Below are 27,430 nucleotides of genomic sequence, written 5' to 3'. Positions count from 1 at the left end.
GGTGTGGAGGAGCCTCACTACTGGGCTTCCTGTTTCTTCGTTACTTGCAGCTCTGCAGGAGTAGCAAGCACTCTCCCCAGTGGGCTCCTGGTGCCAGAGCTCCCAGCCCTCACATAGGCACACCTGTGCGAGAAGCAGACACAGGGAGACAAAAGACACAGGCCTAGAGGTAAGACTCAGCTTCATTCCTTTCTGCAGGTCTGGGAAGGGGAGGAGAACGTGGCAGCAGGTGCGTTGGAATGTACTAGACTCCCAGGTCTCTGCCCACAGCTCTGGCCGCCTTCTCTTGCTTTCATGAGCAGTGATCTCCCATTGGGACTGTGAGCCTCAAAAGGCCAAGGACTATGCCAAACCCCTCTCCTTGTCTCCACCATGTGCAGCTCAGTGCCCAGACCAGGAGCTCCTCAGAGGGGTGTTGACTCAGATTGCAAAATCAGAGAAAAAGTGGGAACTCAGCCCTCAGGCTGAGAAAGGCAGTGGAAGGCAATTAGCTATGGGAGTGAAGAAGATGAAGACAGGGAGAGGGAGGACAAGAGGAAAGAAAGAAGAAAGGAGTGGGAAAGAAATAGAACAAATATTACAGAGGGAGGAGGCCTATAAAAGATAAATGAAAAAAGAGGAAACAAAGGGAAAAGCCAGGAAAAGAGAAAAAAAGAGAAAGAAAAGAGAAGTAGAGGCAATTCTTTCAAAATCAATTTGCCAATGACACAATCACCAAAAAAGTCACCCCAAAAGTCATTTGCAGCACTTCATAGGGCACATGACTGATGCAGCCTCTGCTAATTATCTTTTCTGTTTATATGTGTTTTTACGTTTTTGTCTACTTTTATACATTTTTAGGATTTTTGAAATGTATAGCTAAAGGCACTTCTCTTTTAATTAGCTTTAAAATGATTAATGAGATGGAAAAGCTCAAATTCTCAAAGAGGGTTGAAATTGAGCATTACATACAAAATGCTGTAAAAATGATAGATGTGCATTTTTAGGTAAATACGTCACTGGAAAAATTGGCTCTAAGAGAATTGGTTTTAGGTGTTTTAGCTGCTCTGGAAAAGGAAGCTAGAGGGTTAGAAAAAGATATGCAGACCCCTTCCCTACCCTGGATTTGGTCAGGTGTGGGGAGCACTCAAGATGTGATACCCCTCAAGATGCGATACCTTATACAACTCCGCAGCCTTAGACTTCTTCTCTCCTAAGACCTCCATGGCCAGCCGCATACCCAAGGCGTCCTCTGCCTTTCCTTTGTAGACATGTCCTGAGAGAGGATCCTCCTCAGTACCATCATATTCCTCAAAATAGAAAGACCCCACCCATTCTCCTTAATTCAAAGATTTTGTCCTTGGTGAAATATCTCCTCCTGAATGTCCTGCTCCGTGGGGCAGATATTTAATAGTATGAGGCTGAGAGTGGAACCTGATAGGGGAGATCACTGGGTTTTTTTCATGTTTTGACAAATAATTTCTTGGGCTACACTAGATTCTGTAGGGTTATACAAAATGGCCGCCCTCTTAACCTCAGATGAGAGAGTTCCCAGAGGTCAGGGCCAGAGACAACTCACCAGATGACTTTGCTCTTTCAGTGTGGAGGCACTTGTATAGAAAAAGTCTACCTTGAAATAAAAACTCCCCCCACCAACTGGTTCTAGGCAGAAGCCTCTCAGTGCCTTAGGCCTCAATCCTGGCCATAGTGGTGAGGTGGCCGTGAGGGAGTTAGGTAGACCAAGGACTTTGCACATTTTAGACACTGAATAATGAAATAAGACGTTGTTGAATGAAATAAGCTTGATGAGGGTGGGTGCTGGGAGAAGGCAGATGGGAGCCTAGGTTTGTAAGGCTCTAAGGTCGAGCTCTGTTCTGCACCTTTCGGGGGACAGGGGAAGGAGGGAGGGCACGGCTCCCCCAGTGTGGGCGTCTGAGGCCAAGGAGAGGATGGCGGAGGTTGCAACCACTGAACCACAAGGGTCCCTTAGAGGGGTCGTGATATCTAGGAAGTTACATGAAACCAGTCAGCAGTGGAGAAGGTGTGTGTGGCGGGGGGCACATCCGTGGCTGGGCTTGAGGGAGCTGACTGGGGACCATGGGGAGAAGATAAAAGTGCCTGTAGAACCACAGGCTTTCGCTGTGGTGGGGCTGTGCCCTCTTCCTTTCCCCAGCCTCGCTCCTCTTCCCATCTCAGGTGCCAGGGTGAGGGCAGCAGGAGCCTCAAGGGCTCTGAATGTGCACTGTGTGTTTCCATTTTGGTCTCATCGCTCCCTTGTTTTCTGTCTCTCTTTTGGTCGACTGCACTATGCATGGGTCTTACGCCTCAGAATTTCTTCGTCTCTTTGCCTCTGCTTCCACCTTGTTTGTACTCCCCTGGGCTTTGTGTGTGATCATGGACTGTGCCGAGTGTAGCTGTTGCTTTAATGAGCTGCTCTGGGTCTCTCTCTACCTTGGGCTTTCCCTCCCATCTTCCTGTCATCAGCCCCCAGGGTGTCTGCGAGTTTCTCTGAATCTGTCCCTTTCCCTTTGTCCAGCGTGCAGCTCTCCCCTTTGTATCCACCCCTCAGCTCCAGGCTGTGCTCTGCAAGCTCCCTTCAAATCAAACTTTGTTGACAGCTTGCATTCCAACCCGAGGCCTAGATGCCTGTTTACAGGCAAGAAAGAGGACTAGAGCTTGGTGGCAGCTGGAATGGGGAGAAATGAAACAAGAGAAAAGGCAAGGGGCGCTGCAAGCAAAACCAGGAGAGATTTGCAAGCAAATCCCTCCTGGCGGATGAGGCACCGAGGAAGAGAGACAGAGACCCAGGGAGTTGAAGATATGTGTCCACATCAACGTGGGGAGACGTAGACACAGAAAGCTCAGATGTGAGCAGAGAAACAGGGAGAGAGAGAGAGAGAGAGAGAGAGAGAGAGAAGCACCAGGACCTTGAGGACCAACAAGCCCTCCCAACCCCTCTCAGGGGACTGTGGTGTACAGGATGCTGCTTTACTTGGGGCAGAGCGCCTCTGGGGAGGCTGAGGATGTGGGAATCAAAGGCCAGCTCTCTGGGGTGGTAGCGGAAGCCCAAGGCACCAAAGCAAGCAGCAGCTGGAAACCCATAGCCCGCTGCACTGAGCTGAGCCCTGGGTGTGGGCTGGGGCAGTGCAGGGAGCTGGGAGTGGTCCTTGCAAAGACCCCAGGATCACGGAGGAGGGAAGAACAGATGACCACCATTAGGGGAAAGGTCAGAAACATCCCAATTTCCTCAAGCACCTAAGCTGAATTTGAGCACCAGGGTAGGGATATCCCACAGGAGACCCCTTCACTCTCTGCTCACCTAAGACACCATGAGTCTGGGATGAGGGGACAGTAGGAACCACTTCAGATGTAAGAGTGCCCCCAACCCTCTGTCTCACTCAGCCTTCCCCTCAGCGCTTCCCTGCCCCAAACTAGCTTGTAAACAGCTGCACCCCGTGACCAGCCTCCTTCCTTTTGTGAACCCTCCTTCCTGACATTTTTGCTTCCTATTTCCCTGGTTAAAAAAAATTCTATAGAGACCCTACTATGTGTTAGGCCCTGGGTAATTGTTCTTTCAAAGCAGATGGGTTGACTGGAGAAGGCATTAAAAAATTTTTTTTAACGTTTATTTTTAGTGATTTGAGACAGAGAGGAAGGGAGAGAGAAAGAGACAGTAAGAGAGAACATCAATCTGTTCCTGTATGTTCCCTAACAAGGGATTGAACCAGCAACCTCTGTGCTTCCTCTGGGCTTTTGAACGATGCTCTAACCCCCTGGTTGGCAAACCGTGGTTCACGAGCCACATGCAGCTCTTTGGTCCCTTGAGTGTGGCTCTTCCACAAAATACCATGTGCGGGCGCTACCTTGATAAGGAATGTACCTACCTATATAGTTTAAGTTTAAAAATTTGGCTCTCAAAAGAAATTTCAATCATTGTACTGTTGATATTTGGCTCTGCTGACTAATGAGTTTGCCGACCACTGCTAACCAACTGAGTTATACGGCCACGGCAAATGTTTTGTTTTGTTTCTTAATTTTTAGAGAGAGGAAGGAAGGGAGAGAGATAGAGCTAGAGATAGAGAGAGGGAGAGACCGATTTGTTTTTCCACTTATTTATGCATTCATTGGTTAATTCTTGTATGTGCCCTGACCGGGGATCAAAACCGCAACATTAGCGCATGGAACAATGCTCTAACCGAATGAGTTATTTGTTCAGGGCCTGGAGAATTTTTTTTTTCTTTTCTGAAGCTGGAAACGGGGAGAGACAGTCAGACAGACTCCCGCATGCGCCCGACCGGGATCCACCCGGCACACCCACCAGGAGCGATGCTCTGCCCACCAGGGGGCGATGCTCTGCCCACCAGGGGGCGATGCTCTGCCCCTCCGGGGCGTCGCTCTGCCGTGACCAGAGCCACTCTAGTGCCTGGGGCAGAGGCCAAGGAGCCATCCCCAGCACCCGGGCCATCTTTGCTCCAATGGAGCCTTGGCTGCGGGAGGGGAAGAGAGAGACAGAGAGGAAGGAGGGGGGGTGGAGAAGCAAATGGGCGCTTCTCCTATGTGCCCTGGCCGGGAACTGAACCCGGGTCCCCCGCACGGCAGGCCGACGCTCTACCGCTGAGCCAACCGGCCAGGGCCTGGAGAATATTTTTTTTTAAATCTTCCCCCACCCAGAAGTCACTGGCTTGAAGCCCAGGGTTGCTGGCTAGAGCCCAAGGTTGCTGCTTCGAATAAGGGGTCACTGGCTCGGCTGGAGCCCCCCTCAACCCCATGAAGGCACATATGAAAAAGCAATCAATGAACAACTAAGGTGCTGTGAGTTGATGCTTCTCATCTCTCTCCCTTCCTGTCTATCTGTCTGTCTCTCTCTTGCTTAAAAAAAAAAAAATCTTCCCTCAAACCTCACCAGGAAGACCCAGCTCCCAGCATCCCTCTCTTGACTCCCAACTCTCCTTGAACAGCCCCACCACCTCTTCACACCTTGGGATGGGATGCCCTTCCCCTTGTCTTCAAGTGAGCATCAGTCAGCTGGAGGTCTGTGAAAGCACAGACTGCTAGACCCACCCCCAGTTTCTGATTCAGCAGGTTTGGGTGGGGCCTGAGCACTTGCATTTCTAACAAGTTTCCAGGTGACGCTGCTGCTGATTTGAAACCACACTTTGAGAATCTCTGCTCTGACCTAATGCTGCCCCTTCCTCAAGGTCTAGGCAGAACTTTTCTGCAGTCCTCACCCCCACCCAGCAACAGTCTCTCAAGCACATTAAATGGCTCCTGCTCTTTTATCTTTTTTTTTTAATAAAGGGTTTTTTAAATTAATTTATTTATTCATTTTTAGAGAGGAGAGAGAGAGACAGAGAGGAGAGAGAGACAGAGAAGAGGGGAGGAGCTGGAAGCATCAACTCCCATATGTGCCTTGACCAGGCAAGCCCAGGGTTTTGAACCAGCGACCTCAGCATTTCCAGGTCGACGCTTTATCCACTGCGCCACCACAGGTCAGGCTTGCTCTTTGATCTAAACACTGAAAAGGCCTGTCATGCTCATCCCCCTGGGAGTGATTATAGCCTGGGTGGGCTAGTGAGCAGGGCCTCCTCTCTGTTCTTTCTCTCCCTATCCTCTGCCTCTATCAAACCCCGAGTCCTGGGAATCTCACTTCAGAACTGTTCCTCAAGTCAATCTCTTTCCCCACATTCTTACCACCACTGTCTGAGTTTAGGCCTTATCTTCTCTGTCGGGATTGTCACAATCCTGACTCTTGTGCTTGGCCTCCTCCCATTCCTCTTTCATACAGCAGCTCAAGGGACCCATTTTGCATATCTAATCATGTCCTTCTCTACATAAAGTCCTTTGCTGGATCCCCATGGCTCAGGGCAGGTCCAAGACTCCCAGTCAAAGACCCTCATGGCTTGGCTTGGCCCCCTGACATCAGTCCCTACCAATTTGCCACTTTCTCCATCAATCTTTTTCTGATTCCAACTGGCAGGGACCCCACCCCTGGCCGGGGCCCAGCATTATGTGGCAGATACTGGTGAGGGTCTTCTTAGAGGTAGACTGAGAATCTGGCTTGGCTGCAGGTTCCTGAAGAAAGAGATTGCCTAACATCCCCATATGCCCCAGGTTCAATAAATGCCTGCTGCCTAACATTTAGTACCTCCCTCAGGCACTACCCTCCTGCAGGGGAAGGCCCAGGTCCCTGCCTGCCTCAGCACCACAATGAACCATGGAAACTCTTTTAAGCACCTGCTCCTGCTGCTGCACCTGGGTGAGTGCTCAGACTTGGGGTGTGGGTGCCGAAGGCCTGGGATGGGAGGGGGCACTGACTGAGAAATGCAAAGGTGAGGGATGGAGCAGTGGTGGGACAATGACTGGTTTGAGGCCTGACCACCTTCTTTTCTACCCAGTACCGCTTCCCGGGGTCACTCAGGGGAAAGAACTGGTGCTGGCTAAGGCAGGAGACACAGGGGAGCTGCCCTGCAAAGCTTCCCAGAAAAAGAGCATGAGCTTCAACTGGAAAGAGTCTTCTGGGACCAAGATTCTGGGAATTCGGGGCACCTTCCCAGTTATAGGTAAGGTGGCCCTGCTCCCCACCCAGGGAGAAAAAAAGCATTGTGGATCAAACATCCCTGGTGTCAGAGCTTTGCTCTTAGTAAACTCTGAGATCCCAGAGGGTTCAGGTTGACAGAGACTCAGATACAAGTGTTGGTTTTAAGGGATAATTATAATAACATTGTTTTTATGTTGTTTTTATAGTTGCCTTCTGTTTGTGTCAAGTGATACAGGCTTTCTGTTTATTGTAGCAATATAAAGTTTCCTTTTTAAACGAATTGATTTAAGTTTAAAAAATGAATCCATTTGGCCCTGGCCGGTTTGCTCAGTGGTAGAGCGTCGGCCTGGCGTGCAGAAGTCCCGGGTTCGATTCCCGGCCAGGGCACACAGGAGAAGCGCCCATCTGCTTCTCCACCCCTCCCCCTCTCCTTCCTCTCTGTCTCTCTCTTCCCCTCCCGAGGCTCCATTGGAGCAAAAATGGCCCCGGGCGCTGGGGATGGCTCCTTGGCCTCTGCCCCAGGCGCTAGAGTGGCTCTGGTCGCGGCAGAGCGTCGCCCCGGAGGGGCAGAGCATCGCCCCTGGTGGGTGTGCCGGGTGGATCCCGGTCGGGCGCATGCGGGAGTCTGTCTGACTGTCTCTCCCCATTTCTAGCTTCAGAAAAATACAAAAAAAAAAAAAAAAAAAAAAAACCTAACAAAAAAAAAAAAAAAAAAGAATTCATTTAACAATGTTACATGCCTGGCCTATGGTGGCAGTGGATAAGGTGCTGATCTAGAGTGCTGAGGTTGCTGGTTCAAAACCCTGGGCTTGCCTGGTCAAGGCACATACAGGAAGCAACTACTATGAGTGGATGCTTCCTGCTCCTCCCCCCTTTTTCTCTCTCTCCCTACCTCTCACTAAAAATCAAAAAATAAAAAATCTTAAAAAAAAAAGTTGCATAGCCTGATCTGTGGTGGCGCAGTGGATAAAGCGTCGACCTGGAAATGCTGAGGTTGCCGGTTCGAAGCCCTGAGCCTGCCTGGTCAAGGCACATATGGGAGTTGATGCTTCCAGCTCCTCCCCCCTTCTCTCTCTCTCTCTGTCTTTCTCTCCTCTCTCTCCTTCTCTGTCTCTCTCTCTCCCTCTCTCTCTCCTCTCTAAAAATAAAAAAATAAAAAATAAATAAATAAAATAAAATAAATTACTTAAAAAAAAAAGTTGCATAAACAGGATTGGTAGGTTTGGCCAAAGCCATGTATAAGGTATGTGAATGGTTGAAGTCTGGGAAATATGGCTCCAGTCCAAGACTGATTTTACTAGTGAGGAAACAGGTCCAGGAAGAGGAAATCCTGACCTGAGCTTTTGTAGCCAGTTAGAGACAGAGCTGATTGGAGCTTTGGTCTTTCCATTTTCATGCCGAGGCTGCCATGTAGAAAGCTATCCTCATTGCAGACAAACTTGAATTGACCACAGTGCATAGGAAACCATCTTCCTTGAAGATAGACATCTCCCCTTTCAGGGGGAAAAAGCTCCTTCTTGCTGGGCTTCCAGAGTCACATTTCAAACACCCAGATCCACTCTTCTGGTCTGAACATAAAGAAAAAGCCATTCCCTAAAATTAACAAAACTCTCAGTTCCTGATCCTAGGCTGATAAAAACACAAAGCAGAAATTAGCAGGATAACTAGATTAACTGCCCCTTGTGGGCCATGTCTTGTCTTCCTTCAGACAGCTGTTTCAAGAAGCCCTGATGATCAAACTAACTTGTAGTCTCCCCTGGACCAAGGACTCCTGGTGCCCATTGTATAATCACACCCTTGGACAGAGCTCAGGGCTACAGCTCTCACAAACTTTGCAAGTGATTTTTCTGTCCTAGAATTTTATTCTGCTAAATTGCTTAAAATAAGCTGAATTTTTGTTGGGTTATTTATTCTGATTAATTCTAAAGTTAAAATAACTTGAAAAAAATAATACCGGTACCTGGTAAAAATTTAAAGCTGTGCAAATGATATACAGTGACAATAAATCTCCCTCTTACTTGTGATCCCTAGTTTCTTAGCTCTGTTCCATAGAAACAACTGTTTTAATCACTTTTTGTTTCTTTCAAGAGATGAACTATGCATGTAGAAGCCCGTATGTATTTGGTCCCCTACTCTCTCTCTCTCTCTATTTATTTATTTTGTGTGTGTGTGTGTGAGAGAGAGAGAGAGATGAGAAGCATCAACTTATAGTTGCAGCTCCTTAGTTGTTCATTGATTGCTTTCTCATGTATGCCTTGACCCAGGGGCTCCAGCCAAGTCAGTGACCCCTTGCTCAAGCCAGCAACCTTTAGGCTCAGGCCAGCCACCATGGGGTCATGTCTATGATCCCACACTCAAGCTGGTGACCCTGCACTCAAGCCGGTGAGCACACACTCAAGCCGGTGACCTTAGGGTTTTGAACCTGGGTCCTCAGTGTCCTGGGCTGATGCTCTATCCACTGCATGATCTCCTGGTCATGCTAGTCCCCTCTTCTCTTAAATTATCAGTTCATCCTCTCTCTCTCTTTCTCTCATGCCTACAATTGCTAAGTAATGTTATAGATGTTGGGAATAAAATAGAGTGAAAACAAAAGAGACATTCAAGTGGTGAGCATACCATAGCTCACACCTGGTTCTAACCTTGTATGTATGTATATATGTATGTATATATGGATTTATTTATTTAGTTGATTTCTTTTAGAGAGACAGAGAGAGGAAAGGGGGAGAGAGAGAGAGAAAATAATTCATTTTGTTGTTCCACTTAGTTGTGCACTCACTGGTTGCTTTCTATATGTACCCTAACCCAGGATTGAACCCACAACCTTGATATTTCAGGACAATACTCTAACTGACTAAGCTAACCGGCCAGGACCTGTTTTGTTTTTTAATTAGACAGCTATTTTGAAGGTTGTTCTATATTCATATGTAGAACAATCTATAGCTAGCTAGCTATCTGTGTATATTTCTACTTCATTTCTTTTCAGTGACTATATAGTTTTTTTGTATAATTACACCACAATTTATTTGACTAATCCCATATTGTTGGACATTTAGGCTGTTTTCAGTTTATTGCTGCCAAACAATTCTGCAGTGAATCAAACCTTGTATCTTGGACACATATGCAAATTTCTTTGTAAGATAAATTCTTAGAAGTGAAATTGGTGGGCCAGGTCAGCGTGCTCTTTAGATATCTTTTTGTTACACAAATTTTGCTGAAATTGCTTTGCTATAATAAGACTTGACTGTGTTTTAATTCACACCTTCCAATATATTACTTCCTTTATACAAATTTTATTGATATTACTGTTTTTTTCTTCAGGTTTTAGGAGTATTACATCCTCATTACAAACTATTTGGCAAATGCAGAAAATAATAAGGAAGAAAATAAAATAGACACATACTTCCAGCACTCAGCTATTCCCTGCTAACATTTAATTTATTTCCTTCCAATCTTTGTTTAGAGTGGCAAATATAGTACATGTTATGTACATAGTTGATATTTTACTGTCTATACCTTTATGCTACTCCTTAATAACATTATATAATGATGGGATGATCAAGTAGACTTAATTTTACAAGTAATCTGGCAATGTTTAATAAATACAAAATTCTATAACCCTTTTACCTAGTAGCAGCTATTCTGGAAAATCTATTTGACAGAAATAAAACTGTGCCTGACCAGGTGGTGGCACAGTGGATAGAGCTTCAGACTGGGACGCAGAGGATCCAGGTTTAAATCTAAGAGGTTACCAGCTTGAGTGGGTGCTCACCTGGTTTGAGCACAGCTTGAACTCAAGGTCGCTGGCTTGAGTAAAGGGTCACTTGGTCTGCTGTAGCCCCCCGGTCAAGGCACATATGAGAAAGCAATCTATGAACAGGTAAGGTGCTGCAACAAAGAATTGATACTACTCATCTCTCTCTTTCTGTCTGTCCCTATCTGTCCCTTTCTCTGTCTTTCTCTCTGTCTCTGTCACACATACACACACACAAAGAAATAAAATTGTTAATATTTTGTGATATCTATGCAAGGCTGTTATTATAAGTATTGTTTATAAAATGAGAGAATAGAATTCAACTTGAATACTAATTAGTGAGGAAAGAGTTGAATTATAGTACAATTGTGGGAAATTATGCAGGTAATAAAAAAATGAGGGCTGCCCTGGCCGGATGGCTTGGTTGGTTAGACTAGAGCATCGTCTTGAAGCACAGAGGTTGCCTGTTCTATCCTCGGTCAGGGCACATACAGGAACAGATTGACGTTCTCTTCTCTCTCTCTCAGCTTCTTCTTTTGAGAAAATAAAAAAATTTAAAACTGAGGGTTTTCATGTATATATGTAAATACAATAGACTATTACTATAAAATGACTCATTTCTACAGAGCTTGATAAATGTTATAAATTGCATCCTTTACCCTAGAGCATAACTGCAGGTTTAAAAGACATTTTGGGGCATATTTGTGTATGAGTCAGTTGTTAGTTCTGATCTCTGTAACCTGAGTTAATCCAAATATGCTCATTTACATATTTTAAAGGGGAGGAGCTCTTCACAGTGTGTGTGCATACAAATTCAATTGTGTTTGTGCAATAAAATAATACAATTTAAAACATGAAGGCTTTCAGGAAAATGAAGTAGATGTATACATTATTCTGCTTGGGCTGCTATAACAAAATGCCACAGACTGGATCACTCAAAAAACAGAAGTTTATTTTCTCACAGTCCTGCAGGTTGGAACTCTGAGATGAAGGTGCCAGCATGGTTGGGTTCCGAAAGCCTCTATTCCTGGCCTGCAGATGGTGCCTTTTTTTAAAAATTAATTAATTTGCCTGACCAGGTGGTGGCGCAGTGGATAGAGCATCGGACTGGGATGCTGAAGACCCAGGTTTGAGACCCGGAGGTCGCCAGCTTGAGCACGGGCTCATCTGGTTTGAGCAAAAGTTCACCAGCTTGGACCTAAGGTTGCTGACTTATGCAAGGGGTTATTTGGTCTGCTGAAGGCCTGCAGTCAAGGCACATATGAGAAAGCAATCAATGAACAACTAAGGTATCGCAACGAAAAACTGATGATTGATGCTTCTCATCTCTCCGTTCCTGTCTTGTCTGTCCTTGTCTATCCCTCTCTCTGACTCACTCTCTGTCTCTAAAAAAACAAAACAAAAAACAAACCCGAAATTAAAAAAAAATTAATTTATTTATTTATTGTGTTTACATAGATTCTAGTGTCTCCCCAAAAGCATCCCCCCTTCCCCGTATTCCTCCCAACATCTCCCCTACCCCCCTCCCAACAGCTCCCTCCCCCCTTCCCTTCAGGTTTAATTCCATTCCTCAGTTCACATTGTTTCTTGGATTCCTAAAATGAGTGAGGTCATTTGATATTTTTCTTTCTCTGCTTGGCTTATTTCACTCAACATATACATATATTAGTTTCCAGGTCCATCCATATTGTTGCAAAAGGTAATATTTCCTTCTTCCTCGTAGCCCCATAGTATTCCATTGTATATATACCACAGCTTTTTTTTTATTTATTTATTTATTTATTTATTTATTTATTTATTTATTTTTATTTTTATTTTTCCTAAGTTGGAAACGGGGAGGCAGTCAGACAGACTCCCGCATGCGCCCAACCAGGATCCACCCGGCATGCCCACCAGGGGGCGATGTTCTGCCCCTCTGGGGCATCGCTCTGTTGCAACCAGAGCCATTCTAGCGCCTGAGGCAGAGGCCACAGAGCCATCCCCAGCGCCCGGGCCATCTTTGCTCCAATGGAGCCTTGGCTGTGGGAGGGGAAGAGAGAGACAGAGAGGAGGGAGGGGTGGAGAAGCAGATGGGCGCTTCTCCTGTGTGCCCTGGCCGGGAATCGAACACAGGACTCCTGCACGCCAGGCCAACGCTCTACCACTGAGCCAACCGTCCAGGGCCTATACCACAACTTTTTAATTCGCTCATCCACTGATGGACACTTGGGCTGTTTCCAGTTCTTCGCTATTGTGAACAATGCTGCCATAAACATGGGGGTGCATTTCTTTCTTTCAGTCGGTGATATGTGTCCTTGAGATATATTCTTATGAGTGGGATGACTGGGTCAAAGATGGTGCCTTCTTGCTGTGTCTTCACATGGTAGAGAGAGAGAAAGCAAGCTTTTCAGTGTCTTTTATATTTTATTATTATTATTAATTATTTTGAGAGAGAGAGAATGGGAGAGAGATGAGAAGCATCAACTGAGAGTTGCGGCACTTTAGTTGTTCATTGATTGCTTCTCATATGCACCTAACAGGGGTAGGGGGGTGGCTGAGCCAGTGACTCTTTGCTCAAGCCAGCGACCTTGGGCTCAAACCAGTGACCACATGACATGATCATATCTATAATCCCACACTCAGGCCAGATGTGCCATGCTCAAGCCAGCAACCATAAAGTTTCGAACCTGGGACTTCATTGTACCAGATCAATGCTCTATCCATTGTGCCACCACTGGTCATGCATGTCTTTTATTTAAAAATTTTTAAAATTTGATTAAAAATCTTTTAAATTAATTTTAGAAAGAGAGAAAGGGAGAGAGAGAGAGAGAGAGACAAGAGCATCAATCTGTTCCTGTATGTGCCCTGACCGGGGATCTAACCGGCAACCCCTATGCTTCAGGACAATGCTCTAACCAACAAAGCTAACCAGACAAGGCTTAAATTTGATGAGAGAGAGAGAGAGAGAGAGAAACATTGCTTTGTTGTTCCACTTATTATGCATGTATTGTTTGATTCTTGCATGTGCCCTGACCCAAGACCAAACCTACAACCTTGGCGTATCAGGACAACACTCCAACCAACTGAGCTATCCAGCCAGGGCTCCAGTGCCTTTTCTTATAAGGACACTAATCACATCTTGAAGGTCCCATCCTCACACCCTCATCTAAATCTAATTACTTCCCAAAGGCCCCATCTCCAAGTACCATCACATATAGTGTTAGGGCCTCAACATATGAAATTTGAAGAGACACAATTGAGTGCATAGTAACATACTTTTTGCTGTTCCTCTCAGTAAGTACAACTGAAAACCCTGGACATTATGTATAGAACTAACAAAAGAGTATTTTGAAAGGTGCAGAGAAGAGGGCAGACTGGTAGGGACCTCAGGACCTGAGGAACAATATGTAGTGAGTTTCCTTGGTGCTGTATATATACCAGTCTTGGAGCTGAAAAAGCTGGCAATCTGGAAACACCAATGGGCACAGACAAAATAAGCCTCAACAAAAGCCCATTTTCTCTAGCCAAAGGACCAGGAAAAGAGCAACTTAGATAAAACACTTTTAGATAATAACTGCTCTACTTCAGCCAAACACCAGAGAAAAACACTGTGGCCCACAAAAAAGAATGAAAAGTTCTACATGTACAATCTCAAGCATATTTTCTTAAGTGGAAAAAGTAAGGTATATATGTTAATATACCATATTTCCCCATGTATAAGATGCACCTTTTAAAAAAAAAATTGGGGTCTAAAAACTGGGTGTGTCTTATACAGTGGTTGTAGATTTTTTAACTTGCATTTCTCTCTTTTTCACGCTTGTTTTTGCGCTCATTGTTGTAGATGAATAAAACTTGAGTTCAATAACTTTATGGAATACATTTTTTTTTCAAATTTTGGGCCCCAGAATAAAGGTGCATCTTATACATGGGAGCATCTTATACATGGGGAAATACAGTACTCTCACTTTAATTTAAAAAATACAACCTGCCTGACTGGGTGGTGGTGCAGTGGACTAGGATGCGAAGGACCCAGGTTCGAGACCCCAAGGTTGCCAGCTTGAGCAAGGGCTCATCTGGTTTGAGCAAAGCTCACCAGTTTGGACCCAAAGGAGCTGGCTCAAGCAAGGGGTCACTCGGTCTGCTGCAGCCCCACGGTCAAGGGACATATGAGAAAGCAATCAATGAACAACTAAGGTGTCGCAATTAAAAACTAATGATTGATGCTTCTAATCTCTCTCTGTCCCTATCTATCCCTCTCTCTGACTCTCTCTCTCTGTCACTGTAAAAATAAAAAATAAAAAATAAAATAAATAAATAAAAATACAACCTGACTGGTAGTGGTGCAGTGGATAGAGCATTGACTCCAAGCGCCAAGTTTGCCAATTCAAAACCCAAGGTCACTGGCTTGAGGTCAGGGTTGCTGGCTTGATCCCCAGTCAAGGCATGAATGAGACGGAATCAAGGTACAACTAAGTGGAGTAACAATTGATGTTTTTCTCCCTCTCTCTCTCTAAAAATAAAAAAATAAAATGTGAATATATGTTTGCATAAGCTAAGAAAAAAGCATGCAGGAATCCACACCAAACTGTTTACAGCAGGGTTAGAAAGGTGGGCCAGGGATAGAGGAAGTGTTGAGTCTGTATGATTTTTCTAATTCAAATAACAAACTTAAAAAATAAAGATTAGCTTAACATAACTCAAAAAAAATTCCATTTCATTAAAATTTATTTATAAATATTATTTTTGGTGCCACCCTATTATTCTATTGAATTTGTGTACACTAATATGTAGCCATTATCCTCTTGTCTAAAGTTGTACCCTATTAACAACACTATAGTTATTACTTTTGTACTCCTATTTTAGTTTGAATTTTTAAAATTATTGTTTTAAGAATAAAGTTCTAGAGCCTGACCTGTGGTGGCACAGTGAATAAAGTGTTGACCTGGAACACTGAGGTTGCCAGTTTAAAACCCTGGGCTTGACCGGTCAAGGCACATACAGGAAGCAACTACTATGAGTTAATGCTTCCTGCTTCTCCCCCCTTTCTCTCTTTCTTCCTCTCTCTAAAGTCAATAAATAAAATAAAAAAAGAATAAAGTTTTAGAAGTGAAATTAAGAATATGAACTTTTTTTTTCTTTAGAAAAAAAATTTTTTAAAGACAGGAAGGAAGAGAGATGGAGAAAAAGAAAGTAAAAAGCATCAACTCATAGTTGCTTCGCTTTAGTTATGCATTGATTGCTTCTCTTACCTGCCTTGACTGGGGATTAGATCTCAGGCTCAAGCTGAGCTAGCAACTCCTTTCTCAGGCTGGTGACCTTCGGTATCGTGTAGATCAGTGGTCCCCAACCCCTGGGCCGCGGACCGGTACCGGTCCGTGGGCCATTTGGTACCGGTCCGCAGAGAAAGAATAAATAACTTACATTATTTCCATTTTATTTATATTTAAGTCTGAACGATGTTTTATTTTTAATAAATGACCAGATTCCCTCTGTTACATCCGTCTAAGACTCACTCTTGACACTTGTCTCGTAAGTTCGACAATTATTTTTACGCCAGTTGCATAATTTTATTTTGTGCATTTATCCATCCCACCCTAAAGGCCGGTCCGTGAAAATATTTTCTGACATTAAACCGGTCCGTGGCCCAAAAAAGGTTGGGGACCACTGGTGTAGATGACCCCTCACTCAAGCCAGCAATGCTACATTCAAGTTGGCGACCCCATGTTCAAGCTGGTTACTTCAGGGTTTCTCCCCCCCCTCCTCCTCCTCCTCTTCCTCCTCCTTCTTTTTCCTTTTTGAGAGAGAGGGAGGAAGAGAAAGATAGGAACATCAAGCTGCACCTGTATGTGCCCTGACAGGGGAATCAAACCCTCAACCTCCATGCTCTGGGAGGGGGTACTCCAATGAAAACCAACAGAGCTATCCTTTTTTTTTTTTAATTTATTGATAGAGACCAGAGAAAGGAGATGCGGAAAGGAAGTACTCATTTGTTGTTCCACTGAGTTGTGCATTCGTTGGTTGCTTCCTGTGTGTGCTGACCAAGGATCAAACCCACAGCCTCCTTGTTTCCAGACAACGCTCTTAACCAACTGAGATAACCAGCCAGAGCCATCTCAGGGTTTCAACCCAGTGACCTCAGCGTTCCAGGTTGATGCTCTAACTACTGCACAACCACAGGTCAAGCTAAGGATATGAACTTTCAAAAACAGTTAGTGTAGCCTGGCTTGTGGATAGAGCATTGAACTGAAATGCTAAGGTCACTGGTTTAAAACCCTGTGCTTGAGTGGTCAAGGCACATACCACAGGGAATCAATGAACAACTAAAGTGAAGTGACTATGAGTTATACTTCTTGCTCTCCCTTCCCTCTCTCTCTTCTCTCTGTAAAATCAATAAATAAAAATCTAAAACAACAGTTGGTGTGCACTGTGCACCATTGCTTCCAGAAAAGTTCTATTCATTTGCAGTGAGTCTAGTGAATGCAGTGTGCTTCTCTCACTGGTGCCCTTGCCAGCACTGAATAGTATTATTTAAATTTTTTTCTCTTTTAAGATTTATTAAGTTTGGGGAGAGGAAGAGAGAGAGATAGAGGGGGGAGGGAATGAGAAGCATCAACTCCTATTGCTTCTCTCCTTGGCTGGGCAAGTCAGGGGTCTTGAACCAGAGACCTCAGCATTCCAGGTCAATGCTTTATCCACTGTGCCACCACAGGCCAGCATCTTTTTCTTTTTGCTAACTAGACAGTTAAAAAAATATATCACTGTTATTTTAATTTGCATTTCTTTGATCATTTGTGAGATGGAAAAATGTGCTCCTAAAAATTCTTAAGTCTTTTGTGTTGACGCATCTGTTCTCTTTCTCATTGGAGATTCCCAACTTCCTGATCTCTGACAAAGTCAGTATCAATCTCCTGGTTCCTCTAGTTCTGAACCACAGAGTCAAGGCTTTTTCTACTTTGGCCCTGGCAAGATAGTTAGGTTGGTTAGAGTGTAGTCCCCATATGCCAAGGTTGTGGGTTTGATCCCTGGTCAGTGCACACACAAGAATCAACCAATGAATGTATAAATAAGTGGAAAAACAAGCTAATGTTTCTCTCTCTTTCTCTCTTTCTCCCTTCCTCTCTCTAAAATCAATAGATAAAAATTACAAGATTTTTTTTCTACTTTAATCCCTGGTTTCCTATCCATCCCCAACTATGGCTATTCCTCACTTTGGAAGTGCTTTTCTGTTTCATCTTCTTTGTCCCATGTGAATGTCGCTATCATCCACCAAGGCCACACACCTGGTAATCTCTCTGCTACTAACTAGTCTCTTCTACTTTGATTTCCCTTCTACCTTTTGCAGCACTAACTTCCAAAGCAATACTCTACATGTCACTCCCTAGTCCATTAGACTAAGCCCAGAAATTTCTGCCTGACATTCACCCCTAGCATCACTTCCCACAGCTTCCCAGCCAGAAACTCCACACCCAGCTGGTTTCCCCACTCCTTCAAGGTGGTGGCCCCCTGGAGCTTTCCCTCATTTTTAGAGGTCTTCACCACTCCTCTTCCCTCTAGTCCACTGGTCTTTTAAGTCTTGGTTCAACACTGATCTCCTCTGTGAATTTATCCCAGACTCAACCACATCCATAGACCTCTCACATTATCCTTTCACATTATCCTGAAAAATCACTTTTGCAAAGTATGGGACAGCTTGGCAAAGTGGACCATCATGAGCCCAGAAGGGGAAAAGACAGCAAGGAAGAAGAGTTATTTTAGGGAAGGAATGATGCATTTCATTTTGAACCATTATTTTGGGTGATGTCAGGCTTATCCGATAAAATTATCCCTTGGGCTGCCTGACCAGGCAGTGGCACAGTGGACAGAGCATTGGACTGGGATGCAGAGGACCCAAGTTCAAAATCCCGAGGCCACTGGTTTGAGCACAAAGGTCACTGGCTTAAGCAAGGTGTCACTCACTTTGCTGCAGCCCCTCGGTCAAGGCACATATGAGAAATCAATCAATGAACAACTAAGGAGCTGCAACGAAGAATTGATGCTTCTCATCTTTCTCCCTTCCTGCCTGTCTGTCCTTATCTGTCCCTCTGTCTCTATCACATGCACAAAAAATTATCCCTTGAGCTACTGAAAATGTGGGCCCAGAATTGAGGAGAAAGATTGCAGTTGGGAATAGCAATTTGGGAGTGATCTGCAGCAGACAGGAGGCAGTGGAATCTAGAATACCAACAGAAACGCGGGGGAGGATCCAAGGCAGAGTCTGGGGTGAAACGTAAACGTAGATGCCAGAACAAGAGTCGAAAATGAAGAAAAGAGAATGGCACTTACTTAGATATGGGGGAAAGAATCAAAAGAGGTACACATGGGGCAGAACTAGAGAAGGCTACTCTTTCAAGAAGTTTGGTAAACTGTGAAAGAATATGGTAGGGAAATATAGCCGGAAAACTTGAGGAACTAAACCAACGTGTAGCTCCAAGGGAAAGAGTAAGTAGGGTGGGAACAACTGAAGGGACAAGTGAAAGGGGTGTTGAGTGTACTGGAGGGAAAGCGGGGCTGGGCCGGTCCCAGGGCTCCCGGCTCTCTGGGAAGGTCTCCTGGAGAGGGTGAGCCTGGGGGGGGGGGGCTATGAGGTCTGGAAAAAGAGAGAAGGGAGAATGCATGGCCAACATAACATGCAGTCTCCCACGCCAAGGGCCTAGGATGGTTCAGGGAGGCAGAGCTGGTGCCGAGGGGGTTGACGGGAGGAGCTTTATTTCAGCCACCTTCTTCCCATCCCTGCAGACATGCCCTCTAAGTAAAAACCCGTGTGTTTGCTAAAGCCTTACTCCACGGGAATTCTAGAGCTACCACTGCACTTGAAAATGGTTAGCTAATGAGAACTTCCTGGTGGCGGTGATGGTTGTTAGATACTAAAAGAGGAGACTGCAGGAGACCACGTGTCTATGCCTGAGGAACTTCCCGGAGACAGACTGCATGGTGTACTTGACAGGCCTGAATTTTAATCCTACTCCATCACTTACCAGAGTCAAAATCCAAAAGGCAGAAAAGGGTATATAGTGAAAAGCCCTCCTCCCACACCTGTGTCAAGGGTATTCACTTCCTATCTCCAAGAGGCAACCAAGGTTACCATTTTCTTATGTTTACTTCTATAAATATTTGTTCATATACAAGATAGATAAATAGATAGATAGATACATAGATAAATTGCCCTTTTCTTTTTAAACAAATAGTAGCCTGTTTAATATTTTGCTTTATTCAGTTAATGGATGATGTTTCTTAGATATTATTCCATTGCAGTATAGAAAGAGCTCCTCACTCTTCTTTTATAGCATTCCACTGAATGCTATGGATGAACTATAATTTGTTTAACCTATCCTTTCTTGGTGGACATTTTTTTTTCTACAGAGACAGAGAGAGGGATACACAGACAGGAACGGAGAGAGATGAGAAGCATTAATCATCAGTTTTTCGTTGCAACACCTTAGTTGTTCATTGATTGCTTTCTCATATGTGCCTTGACTGTGGGCCTTCAGCAGACCGAGTAACCCCTTTCTCAAGCCAGCAACTTTGGGTCCTAGCTGGTGAGCTTTGCTCAAGCCAGATGAGCCCGCGCTCAAGCTGGTGACCTCGGGGTCTCGAACCTGGGTCTTCTGCATCCCAGTCCGACACTCTAACCACTGCACCACCACCTGGTCAGGCTCTTGGTGGACATTTAGTTTTGCATGTGCATTTGGAATTCTGGTAGATATTACAAATTACTTTCCAAAGGAATTGTACTGGTTTATATTTCTGCTGACATTGCGTTGGGGCAGCTACTTAATCCCTCTAAATTGCAGTTTCCTTATCTGCAAAATAAGCAAAACAGTAACTATTTCTTGGAATTGTTATGCAATACCAAGAAATATCTGAGATAATGTATGGAAAGTATTTGGCAAGTAGGAGTTGGTGTTCCCTAAATACAGTGTTTATTCTGGATTAGTGAGATCTTGTCCTGTCCAGGTAAACGAATGTGATGGGACCTACTCGCCAGCCTGGGGTGCTCTGACTAGGATGAGGGCATATCTGCAGGAAGTTAGCAACTCAGATCAGAGGAGTTGTGGCCTTGCCTTCACCAGGGGTGCTGTGTCTTTAGAATACTCCAGTTTCCTCCATGTGACTTCTATTCCCAGGTTCTTCCAAGCTGAAACAACGCATCGAATCAAGAAAACTCATGTGGGATCAAGGATCCTTTCCTCTGGTCATCAAGAATCTTGAGATAGCAGATTCAGGGATTTATATCTGTGAAGTAGAGAACAAGGCAACAGAAGTGGAATTGCTGGTATTCAGCTGTGAGTAGGGCAGGCCTGAGGTGTCAACACCTCCAGCCAATCCAATCTCCTTCTCCCCTTCCCATCCCTTCACCAAAAGCAGGGCCTGAGCTAACAGTACATCAATAGTCCAAAGCCAGATAAGACTGGCCACCACATCTTCCTCAGACCCTCCTCAGGCCTTGAGGCAGGCAGGAAGGAGAGGAGGAGACCTGGAGAGAAGAAAGGAGAGGGGCAGGAACCCTAGGAAGGAGGGGGAGAGACAAAGGAAGAAGGGGAAGGGCCGAGGAGGGGAGAGAGAAGCCTGCCAGGGCTGGGGCTGGGCAGCTAGCTGGCTGTTAGCTGGAAGAGGGATGTTGGGACAGGGATGATGAAGGGGCACTCTTGGTTTCCTGGTTTCTTCCCTTCTCAGGGATAGTGTGTGTGTGACACAGGTGGCCTGCTCCCTCCACAGTGAATGCCAATTCGGAGACCGGAAGCAACATCCGCCTGCTGCCCGGGCAGAGCCTGACCCTGACCTTGGAGAGCTCCCATGATACTAACCCTTCAATAAAATGGGAAGGTCCAGGAAATAAAAGGCAGAATGGGGGCAAGAGCCTCTCACTGTCCCAGCGGGAGTTGCAGGAGAGTGGCACCTTGATGTGCACCGTCTCGAAGGACACGAAGACACTGGTGTTCAAAATAAACATCTTAGTGCTGGGTAAGAGTTGCTTCTCTTTCCTGCAGACACCCCCCTGCCTCAGAGGCTGACGGACCCTCCCTCCCTGCTCTGCTGCAGAGTCTGGTACTGGGCACAGAGGGAGGCTGGGGCCAGGCTCCCTCTATCCAGAGGGATACACTGGGCCCTCTCTACCTCAAGGTGGTGGACAGGGAGGGAGGAAGGGGTGCGGGAATGTAAGGATAGGAGGGGCCCCAGAGACTTCTGGAGGAGGCCCCACAGGAGGAATGTCAAGGACATCTATTTCCTTTGTTGCCTCAGCTCCCCACTCCCACCAAGGTGGCAAATCTACTTATTTGGGAACAGTAGCCAGGCCTGAAGAAATTCCATGTCACCTTTAGAATTCTAAGCTAAGCACTGTGAGGAAACTGAGAGCCCAGAATGCAGGTTACTTCAGATGCTGTCTAAATGCTTGTGTGACACAGGTAAGGTAGGGTCCGGATTCAGATTCAAATCCTGGCTCTGCCTTAACCTTGGGCAAGTTACTGAACCTCTCTGTGCCTTGGTTTCTGTAAAACAGAGGTGAATGCTCTCTGTGATAGCATGCAGCTTGTAGTGTTATGGTAAGAATTAATATACTATGTAAGAACAGTGCTTCTTGGTACATAGTAAGCCAGTGGTAGTCAACCTGGTCCCTACTGCCCACTAGTGGGCGTTCCAGCTTTCATGGTGGGTGGTAGCGGAGCAACCAAAGTATAAATAAAGAGATAGATTTAACTATAGTAAGTTGTTTTATAAGGCTTTATTCTGCCAAACTTAGCAAAAATCCGACATAAAGTACTTGGTAAGTAGTTATTATTATATGCTTTAACTTGCTGTAACTCTGCTTTATAAATTTTATAAAGTAAAGTTACTTCCCTACTTTATAAATCACCATTACTGTGGAACCTGTGGGCGGTTAGAAAATTTTACTACTAACAGAGATACAAAAGTGGGCGGTAGGTATAAAAAGGTTGACTATCCCTGTAGTAAGCTCTATGTAAGTGTTTGCTCTTATCTTGTGAAGGGTGTTAAGCGTCTATTTAATGTAGGCCAAATACCCTCTGTGCTCCAGGGATCCTGAAGAGGGAGAGGTCTCCCTCTGGCTGGGCTGTTCTAGGAGGGCTTCCAGGGGGAGGAGGCACTGCCAAGGGAGCACACTAGGGGAGAGAGATGAGAGAAGGTTGGAGGGGTAGATGGGAATTTAAGGGCCTGAAATGGCACCCTGGGTGTTTAGATGCCCCTGGTCTCCTTCCATCTCTTTGCTGCGCCCACCTCATGCCTACCCCTCTCTCCTATACCCTCATCATTCTATCTGCTTCTTTTTTTTTCTCTCTCTTTTTTTATTAATTTTAATGGGGTGACATTGATAAATCAGGGTACATATGTTCAGAGAAAACATCTCTAGGTTATTTTGACATTTGATTATGCTGCATTCCCATCACCCAAAGTCCAATTGTCTTCCGTCACCTTCTAACTGGTTTTCTTTGTGACCCTCCCCTCCCCCAACCCCCTCCCTCTCCTCCCCTCCCTCCACTGTAACCCCCACACTCTTGTCCATGTCTCTGAGTCTCATTTTTATGTCCCACCTATGTATGGAATCATAAAGTTCTGCTTCTAATCCAGGTTCTTTCTCTTCCCACCTCCAGCTTTCCAGAAGGTCTCTAACACATTCTATGCAAAAGAGGGAGAGCCAGTGGAGTTCTCCTTCCCACTTAACTTTGAAGTTGAAAGTCTGGACGGAGAGCTGAGGTGGCAGGAGGAGGGGGCTTCCTCCTTGCAGTCCTGGATCACCTTCTCCTTGGAGAACAGGAAGGTGTCTGTGAAGAAGGTTCACCAAAACCGGAAGATCCGGTTGAAGGAGACCCTCCCGCTCAGCTTCAGCCTCCTTCAGCCCTCCCTGCAGGATGCTGGTTCTGGAAACCTGACCCTGTCTCTCAGCACGGGGCAGTTGCATCAAGAAGTGAAGCTTGTGATGCTGAGAAGTGAGGAGCTGGGCTGAGAAGGGAAAGGAAGGGGCTGGAGGTGGAGGGGCTTGCCCCAGGGCTCCTGCTAAGGCAGGATATGACACCGAAGCCCTGGTTGTCTGAGGCAGCTAGTTCAGGGCCCACTGGTTTGGGGGCTGATTTTGAACTATAACTGGAATCTGTATGTCCTTCCCTGACATCTGTGAGCCAGCCTTGGGCACATTCCACCAACAGTCCCCAAAGGGCATTGTGTTGATAACCAGGGTTCTAGTTCTGCCTCCGCCCCGTCCTCTGTGTGCCCGGCTAAACTCCCTACCTCTGCATGTACCTGCTTCCCCCTAACGAGGATAACAAACCCTGCTCTGAGTGGGACAGTGATGATGATAATGTCGGGCTTTTCTGAGTTCTTCACTTCTCTATTTCCTTAATCATCACAACTCCACAAGTAATAATGGCTAATGCTTCATGCTTCCTACATGTCAGGCCCCGTTCAAGAGCTTTACAAATATTTGTGCATTTAATAATCATCCAGGGCTCGAGTTGCTAAGTAACTTGCTCAGGGACACACGGATAGTAAGCAGCGGGGCTGGGATTTGAACCCAAGACTGTTGGACCTAAAAAACTGTGTTTTCTCTATTAGAACTACATGGAAATGTGCTCTGAGAGGCTAAAAGAGGAATGCCCACGTGAAGTGTCATTTTGATTGTTCTGCTGATTCCCCTCAGAGCATGCAGGTGCCAGGAACGCAGGGGTCCAGCCTCCTAACCTCAGGCTCCTGTCCCTCTACAGTGACTAAGTCCCAGAACCAACTGACCTGTGAGGTGCTGGGGCCCAGCTCCCCCAAGCTGATGCTGAGCTTAAAGCTGAACAACCAAGCTGCAAAGGTCTCAAATCAGCAGAATCTGGTGAAGGTGACAGACCCTGAGATGGGGACATGGCAGTGTCTACTGACCGGGGAGAACAAAGTCCTGCTGAAATCCGAGGTTGAGGGTGAGTGAGGCTTAACCCTGAGCCCCTGCCTCCTTAGCTGCGGGACCTGCCCAGGGTTGGTGGAGACCACCCAGAGTCCCAGCCTCCCACCTGCCTTGGGATAGGTGGGTTATGTGTGTGGTGCTTAGATACAGGGGTGGTAAGATGAGGTGGGGAGTCCTGGGCTCTGGGTGCCCACCTGTAGTCCTGCAAGTTCTCACCTCCCTAACGTCTACAGCCTAAGAAAGGGGCCCACCTGGTCAAGAAGTCCCCATTCTGGCTCTTTTCCAAACCCTTCCACAAGCACTCGTGTGTGTGTGTGTGTGTGTGTGTACACGTACATGTGTGTGTGCACACACATGCAAGGCATACAGACTAGACCGCTGCTCCTAGCTCCCCAGAGTGCCTTGCAGTCTCTTAACCTTAAAACCCTTCCCCAGACCTTCCCTCCCAGCCCCGTGGCCTGTGAGACCCCAAGGGGCCCCGCCCCACTCTCCCAGTGCTGAGATCAGAGCCAAGTGGAGCTGGGCAGCCAGGCCTTCACAGGCCCTCCGGAGTGCTCTGTGCATTGATGGGAGGTAATGAGCTGAACACACCTCTCTCTCTTACAGTTTTGCCCCCAGAATTAATCCGGGCCTGGCCAAAGCTCCTGGCCATTGTGCTGGGGGCAACTGCAGGCTTTCTGATTTTTACTGGGTTCTGCATCTTCTGCTGTGTCAAGTGTCGGTACCGAAGGGTGAGTGAGCCCCCAGACCTTTCTCGCTCCCACAACACACACATAGCAACAAGGGTATCCTGCCTACGTGACCTACTTCTGCTGTTTCTCTATGTCCACCACTGAGTTCCCTTACTGCCGACTGGGCTCTATCCCAGATCCCAGGGAGGGGAGAGGCTGGAAGGAGTAGAGTTAACTCGGGGACAGATGGCCTCAGCCACAGTATCTGCTTCTCCTCTCCCAGCTTTCCCCACTCCCCCCTCCAAGGGGCACCTCCCTTCTGGAGGCCTGGGACCCTCACAACTCCCCTCCTTCTTCCTGGACAGCGCCAGGCAGAGCGGATGTCTCAGATCAAGAGACTCCTCAGTGAGAAGAAGACCTGCCAATGCCCCCAGTAAGGAACTGGGGAGGGGGAAGAAGGGTGCTGAGAATGGGAGGGCTGAGAGGAGGGCAGGAGGGGGAAGGAGAGAGGGCAGGGGAGGAGGAGGGAGGGAGGGAGAGGTGAGGAGGTGGGGCTAAGGGAAGTGATGGAGGGAGAAAGGTGCAAAGGGATGGCTGAGGAGGTAAGAAGCAAACAGAAGGTGAAAGGAGGACGTGGCCGGCCGGCAACTGGGCCCAGAGGCCGTCACCATACTGGAAGAGAAAAGGGGTCTGGGAGCCATGGAGGTTCTAGAATTCAAAGGAGTGGGGGAGGAAGAGATTTGCTCCACTTATTCTTTTTTCCTGCAGTCGATTCCAGAAAACATGTAGTCTCATTTGAGGCACCAGGCCAAGGGGAGCTTTCCACTCACAGCCTCCCCAGCTGTCTACCCTGCATTTGCTCTGGGCTCCTGGGCCTGCGGACCAGATGAATGTAGCAGATCCCAGCGCCTCTGGCATCTCCTGCCAGAGGTGGCCGAGTCTCTTCTTCCAGAGACTTACTCACGCTACTGCTTCCCCCTTCCCTTTTTAGTTTAACCCTGACCCTTCTTTGATTATTTCTTGTCAACTCTCTCCCTCACTGTCCACTTGGATGCCAAGGAAACATGCAGGACCAGCCCTGCCTGGCCTGGAGTGTGAGGCTGGATGTCAGAAGCACAAAGCACAGAACTGTCATTTTACATGGAAGAACCTTGGGATAAGAGAGGGCAAGGACTAGTACATGATCACACAGCCAGTCAAAGACAGATCCAGAGCTAAAGGCTCCACTGTTCCATTCTGACACACACCCAAGTACACAGCTCATACTTGTGCAAACACAATTCCTTATCACCCAAATAGCACACTCAGTGTATAAACCAGTTTCCTATCCTTTGTCTATTTAAACCTTATGAAAATCCTACAAGGCTGATAGTGACAGGACCAAGATTAGCATCTACAGGTTATAGATCAGAAATGGAATTCAGAGAGGTCAATGATTGTCCAAGGTCACAAAGCTAGTAAGTACTGGAGTCGCAACTGGCCCAGACTGCTTGACCCCTAGTTCTACCACTGTTTCTTGGACATAGTAACAAATGTCTCACAGATCTCTGCAGCGGGCTAGTCACAGATGCCCAGTATGTACGTTAGGATTCACAGGAGCATACCCCTCAGGGAGGGCCTGCTTCAGAGAGTCAGGAACATGGAGGAGGGCCTCCCTACCTAAAATATTTGCTTCATTACTGGTTGGAGGCAGGTCCTGTTACTAGAGGACAACGCCTTCTGCTCTAATCAGAGCACAGACTGGGAGCGCAGACTCTGTAGGAGAGAGTAGCTAGTGACCCACCACTCACCTTGTGCAGAACTTTCTAGAAGGTGAGCTTTGCCAGGGGTATGGGATGGGGCACTGGCCTGAGAGTAAGCCCTTCGAGAGGACTTCCTGTGAAGGGTGATAGCACTGGGCACCCCAGTCGGCCCCACCCTGCCCTACACACTCCTTTGTCCTTCCCCCAAACCATTCAGGATACAGGAAAATTAAGGTTACATGTATCCCTCCTCTTTTTCTTGATCCAGTTCTCTCAGGGTCCCTGGGCTCCTCTGCCTCCCCTTCCATTCTTTTCTCACCATCTCCCACAGTCCCTGTGCCCTTTCCCTTTCTTCTCTGCTTGCCTCTTCCAAGAACACCCAACTGCTGCCAGAGCTCCTCACTGCTCGCTTTGTATCCCTGCCCACTCCCCGTGCCTAACTCCCTGAGCTGACAGAAAATACAATAAACTTACTGTAAAGAACATGCTCTTCTTCATTTGTGTGTGTGCGTGTATGTGTGAGAGAGGTGTGTGTGTGCGCGCGCGCGCTGGTCTCTGAGGACCCAGAATCTTCAGAGCAGGGTTTGCCAGGCTTGCGCCAGGAAGAAGAGGTTTCTCTAGAGAAAAAAATCCTTTGGAGACTAACTGCCCACCTACCCACCCCAAAGGGCCCTGCACATGTGTGTGTGAGGCTAAGGCTTTGTAGTCACGCGTGTGTGATGCACTGAGGGGGGAGAGTCCGTAGGGGTGTGTGTTTTCCACACCTGTGTAGGGCTGTGGTGGAGAGCAAGGACCATGAGAAACTGTCATGTGCACATGCAAATTGTGTGT

At 46.5% G+C, this 27,430-nt stretch overlaps 1 protein-coding gene across 4 annotated transcripts; it reads left to right on the top strand.

Annotated features, from left to right (window-relative positions):
• The first annotated feature begins 33 nt into the window (after positions 1 to 33).
• CD4 (CD4 molecule) lies at positions 34 to 27,082 on the top strand. Of its 4 annotated transcripts, XM_066260521.1 has the most exons (11): positions 38 to 169; positions 5,312 to 5,468; positions 6,134 to 6,235; positions 6,375 to 6,539; positions 20,411 to 20,569; positions 21,003 to 21,248; positions 22,895 to 23,230; positions 24,002 to 24,202; positions 24,793 to 24,917; positions 25,141 to 25,290; positions 25,626 to 27,082. In XM_066260521.1, exons 3-10 carry the CDS (start codon positions 6,187 to 6,189, stop codon positions 25,264 to 25,266), a joined length of 1,407 nt encoding a protein of 468 aa, XP_066116618.1. In that variant the 5' UTR covers positions 38 to 169; positions 5,312 to 5,468; positions 6,134 to 6,186; the 3' UTR covers positions 25,267 to 25,290; positions 25,626 to 27,082. The 4 variants fall into 4 exon arrangements, with proteins under 4 accessions (XP_066116627.1, XP_066116608.1, XP_066116618.1 ...); XM_066260530.1 differs by lacking the exon at positions 5,312 to 5,468 and having other exon boundaries at positions 34 to 169; positions 25,223 to 25,290; XM_066260511.1 differs by lacking the exon at positions 5,312 to 5,468 and having other exon boundaries at positions 34 to 169.
• Positions 27,083 to 27,430: the final 348 nt, after the last annotated feature.

The sequence above is a fragment of the Saccopteryx bilineata genome, chromosome 1, assembly GCF_036850765.1.
Source record: "Saccopteryx bilineata isolate mSacBil1 chromosome 1, mSacBil1_pri_phased_curated, whole genome shotgun sequence".
Taxonomy (NCBI): Eukaryota; Metazoa; Chordata; class Mammalia; order Chiroptera; family Emballonuridae; genus Saccopteryx; species Saccopteryx bilineata.
The sequence above is the reverse complement of the archived record's forward strand: the minus strand, read 5'-3'. Positions and strand labels throughout refer to the sequence as shown.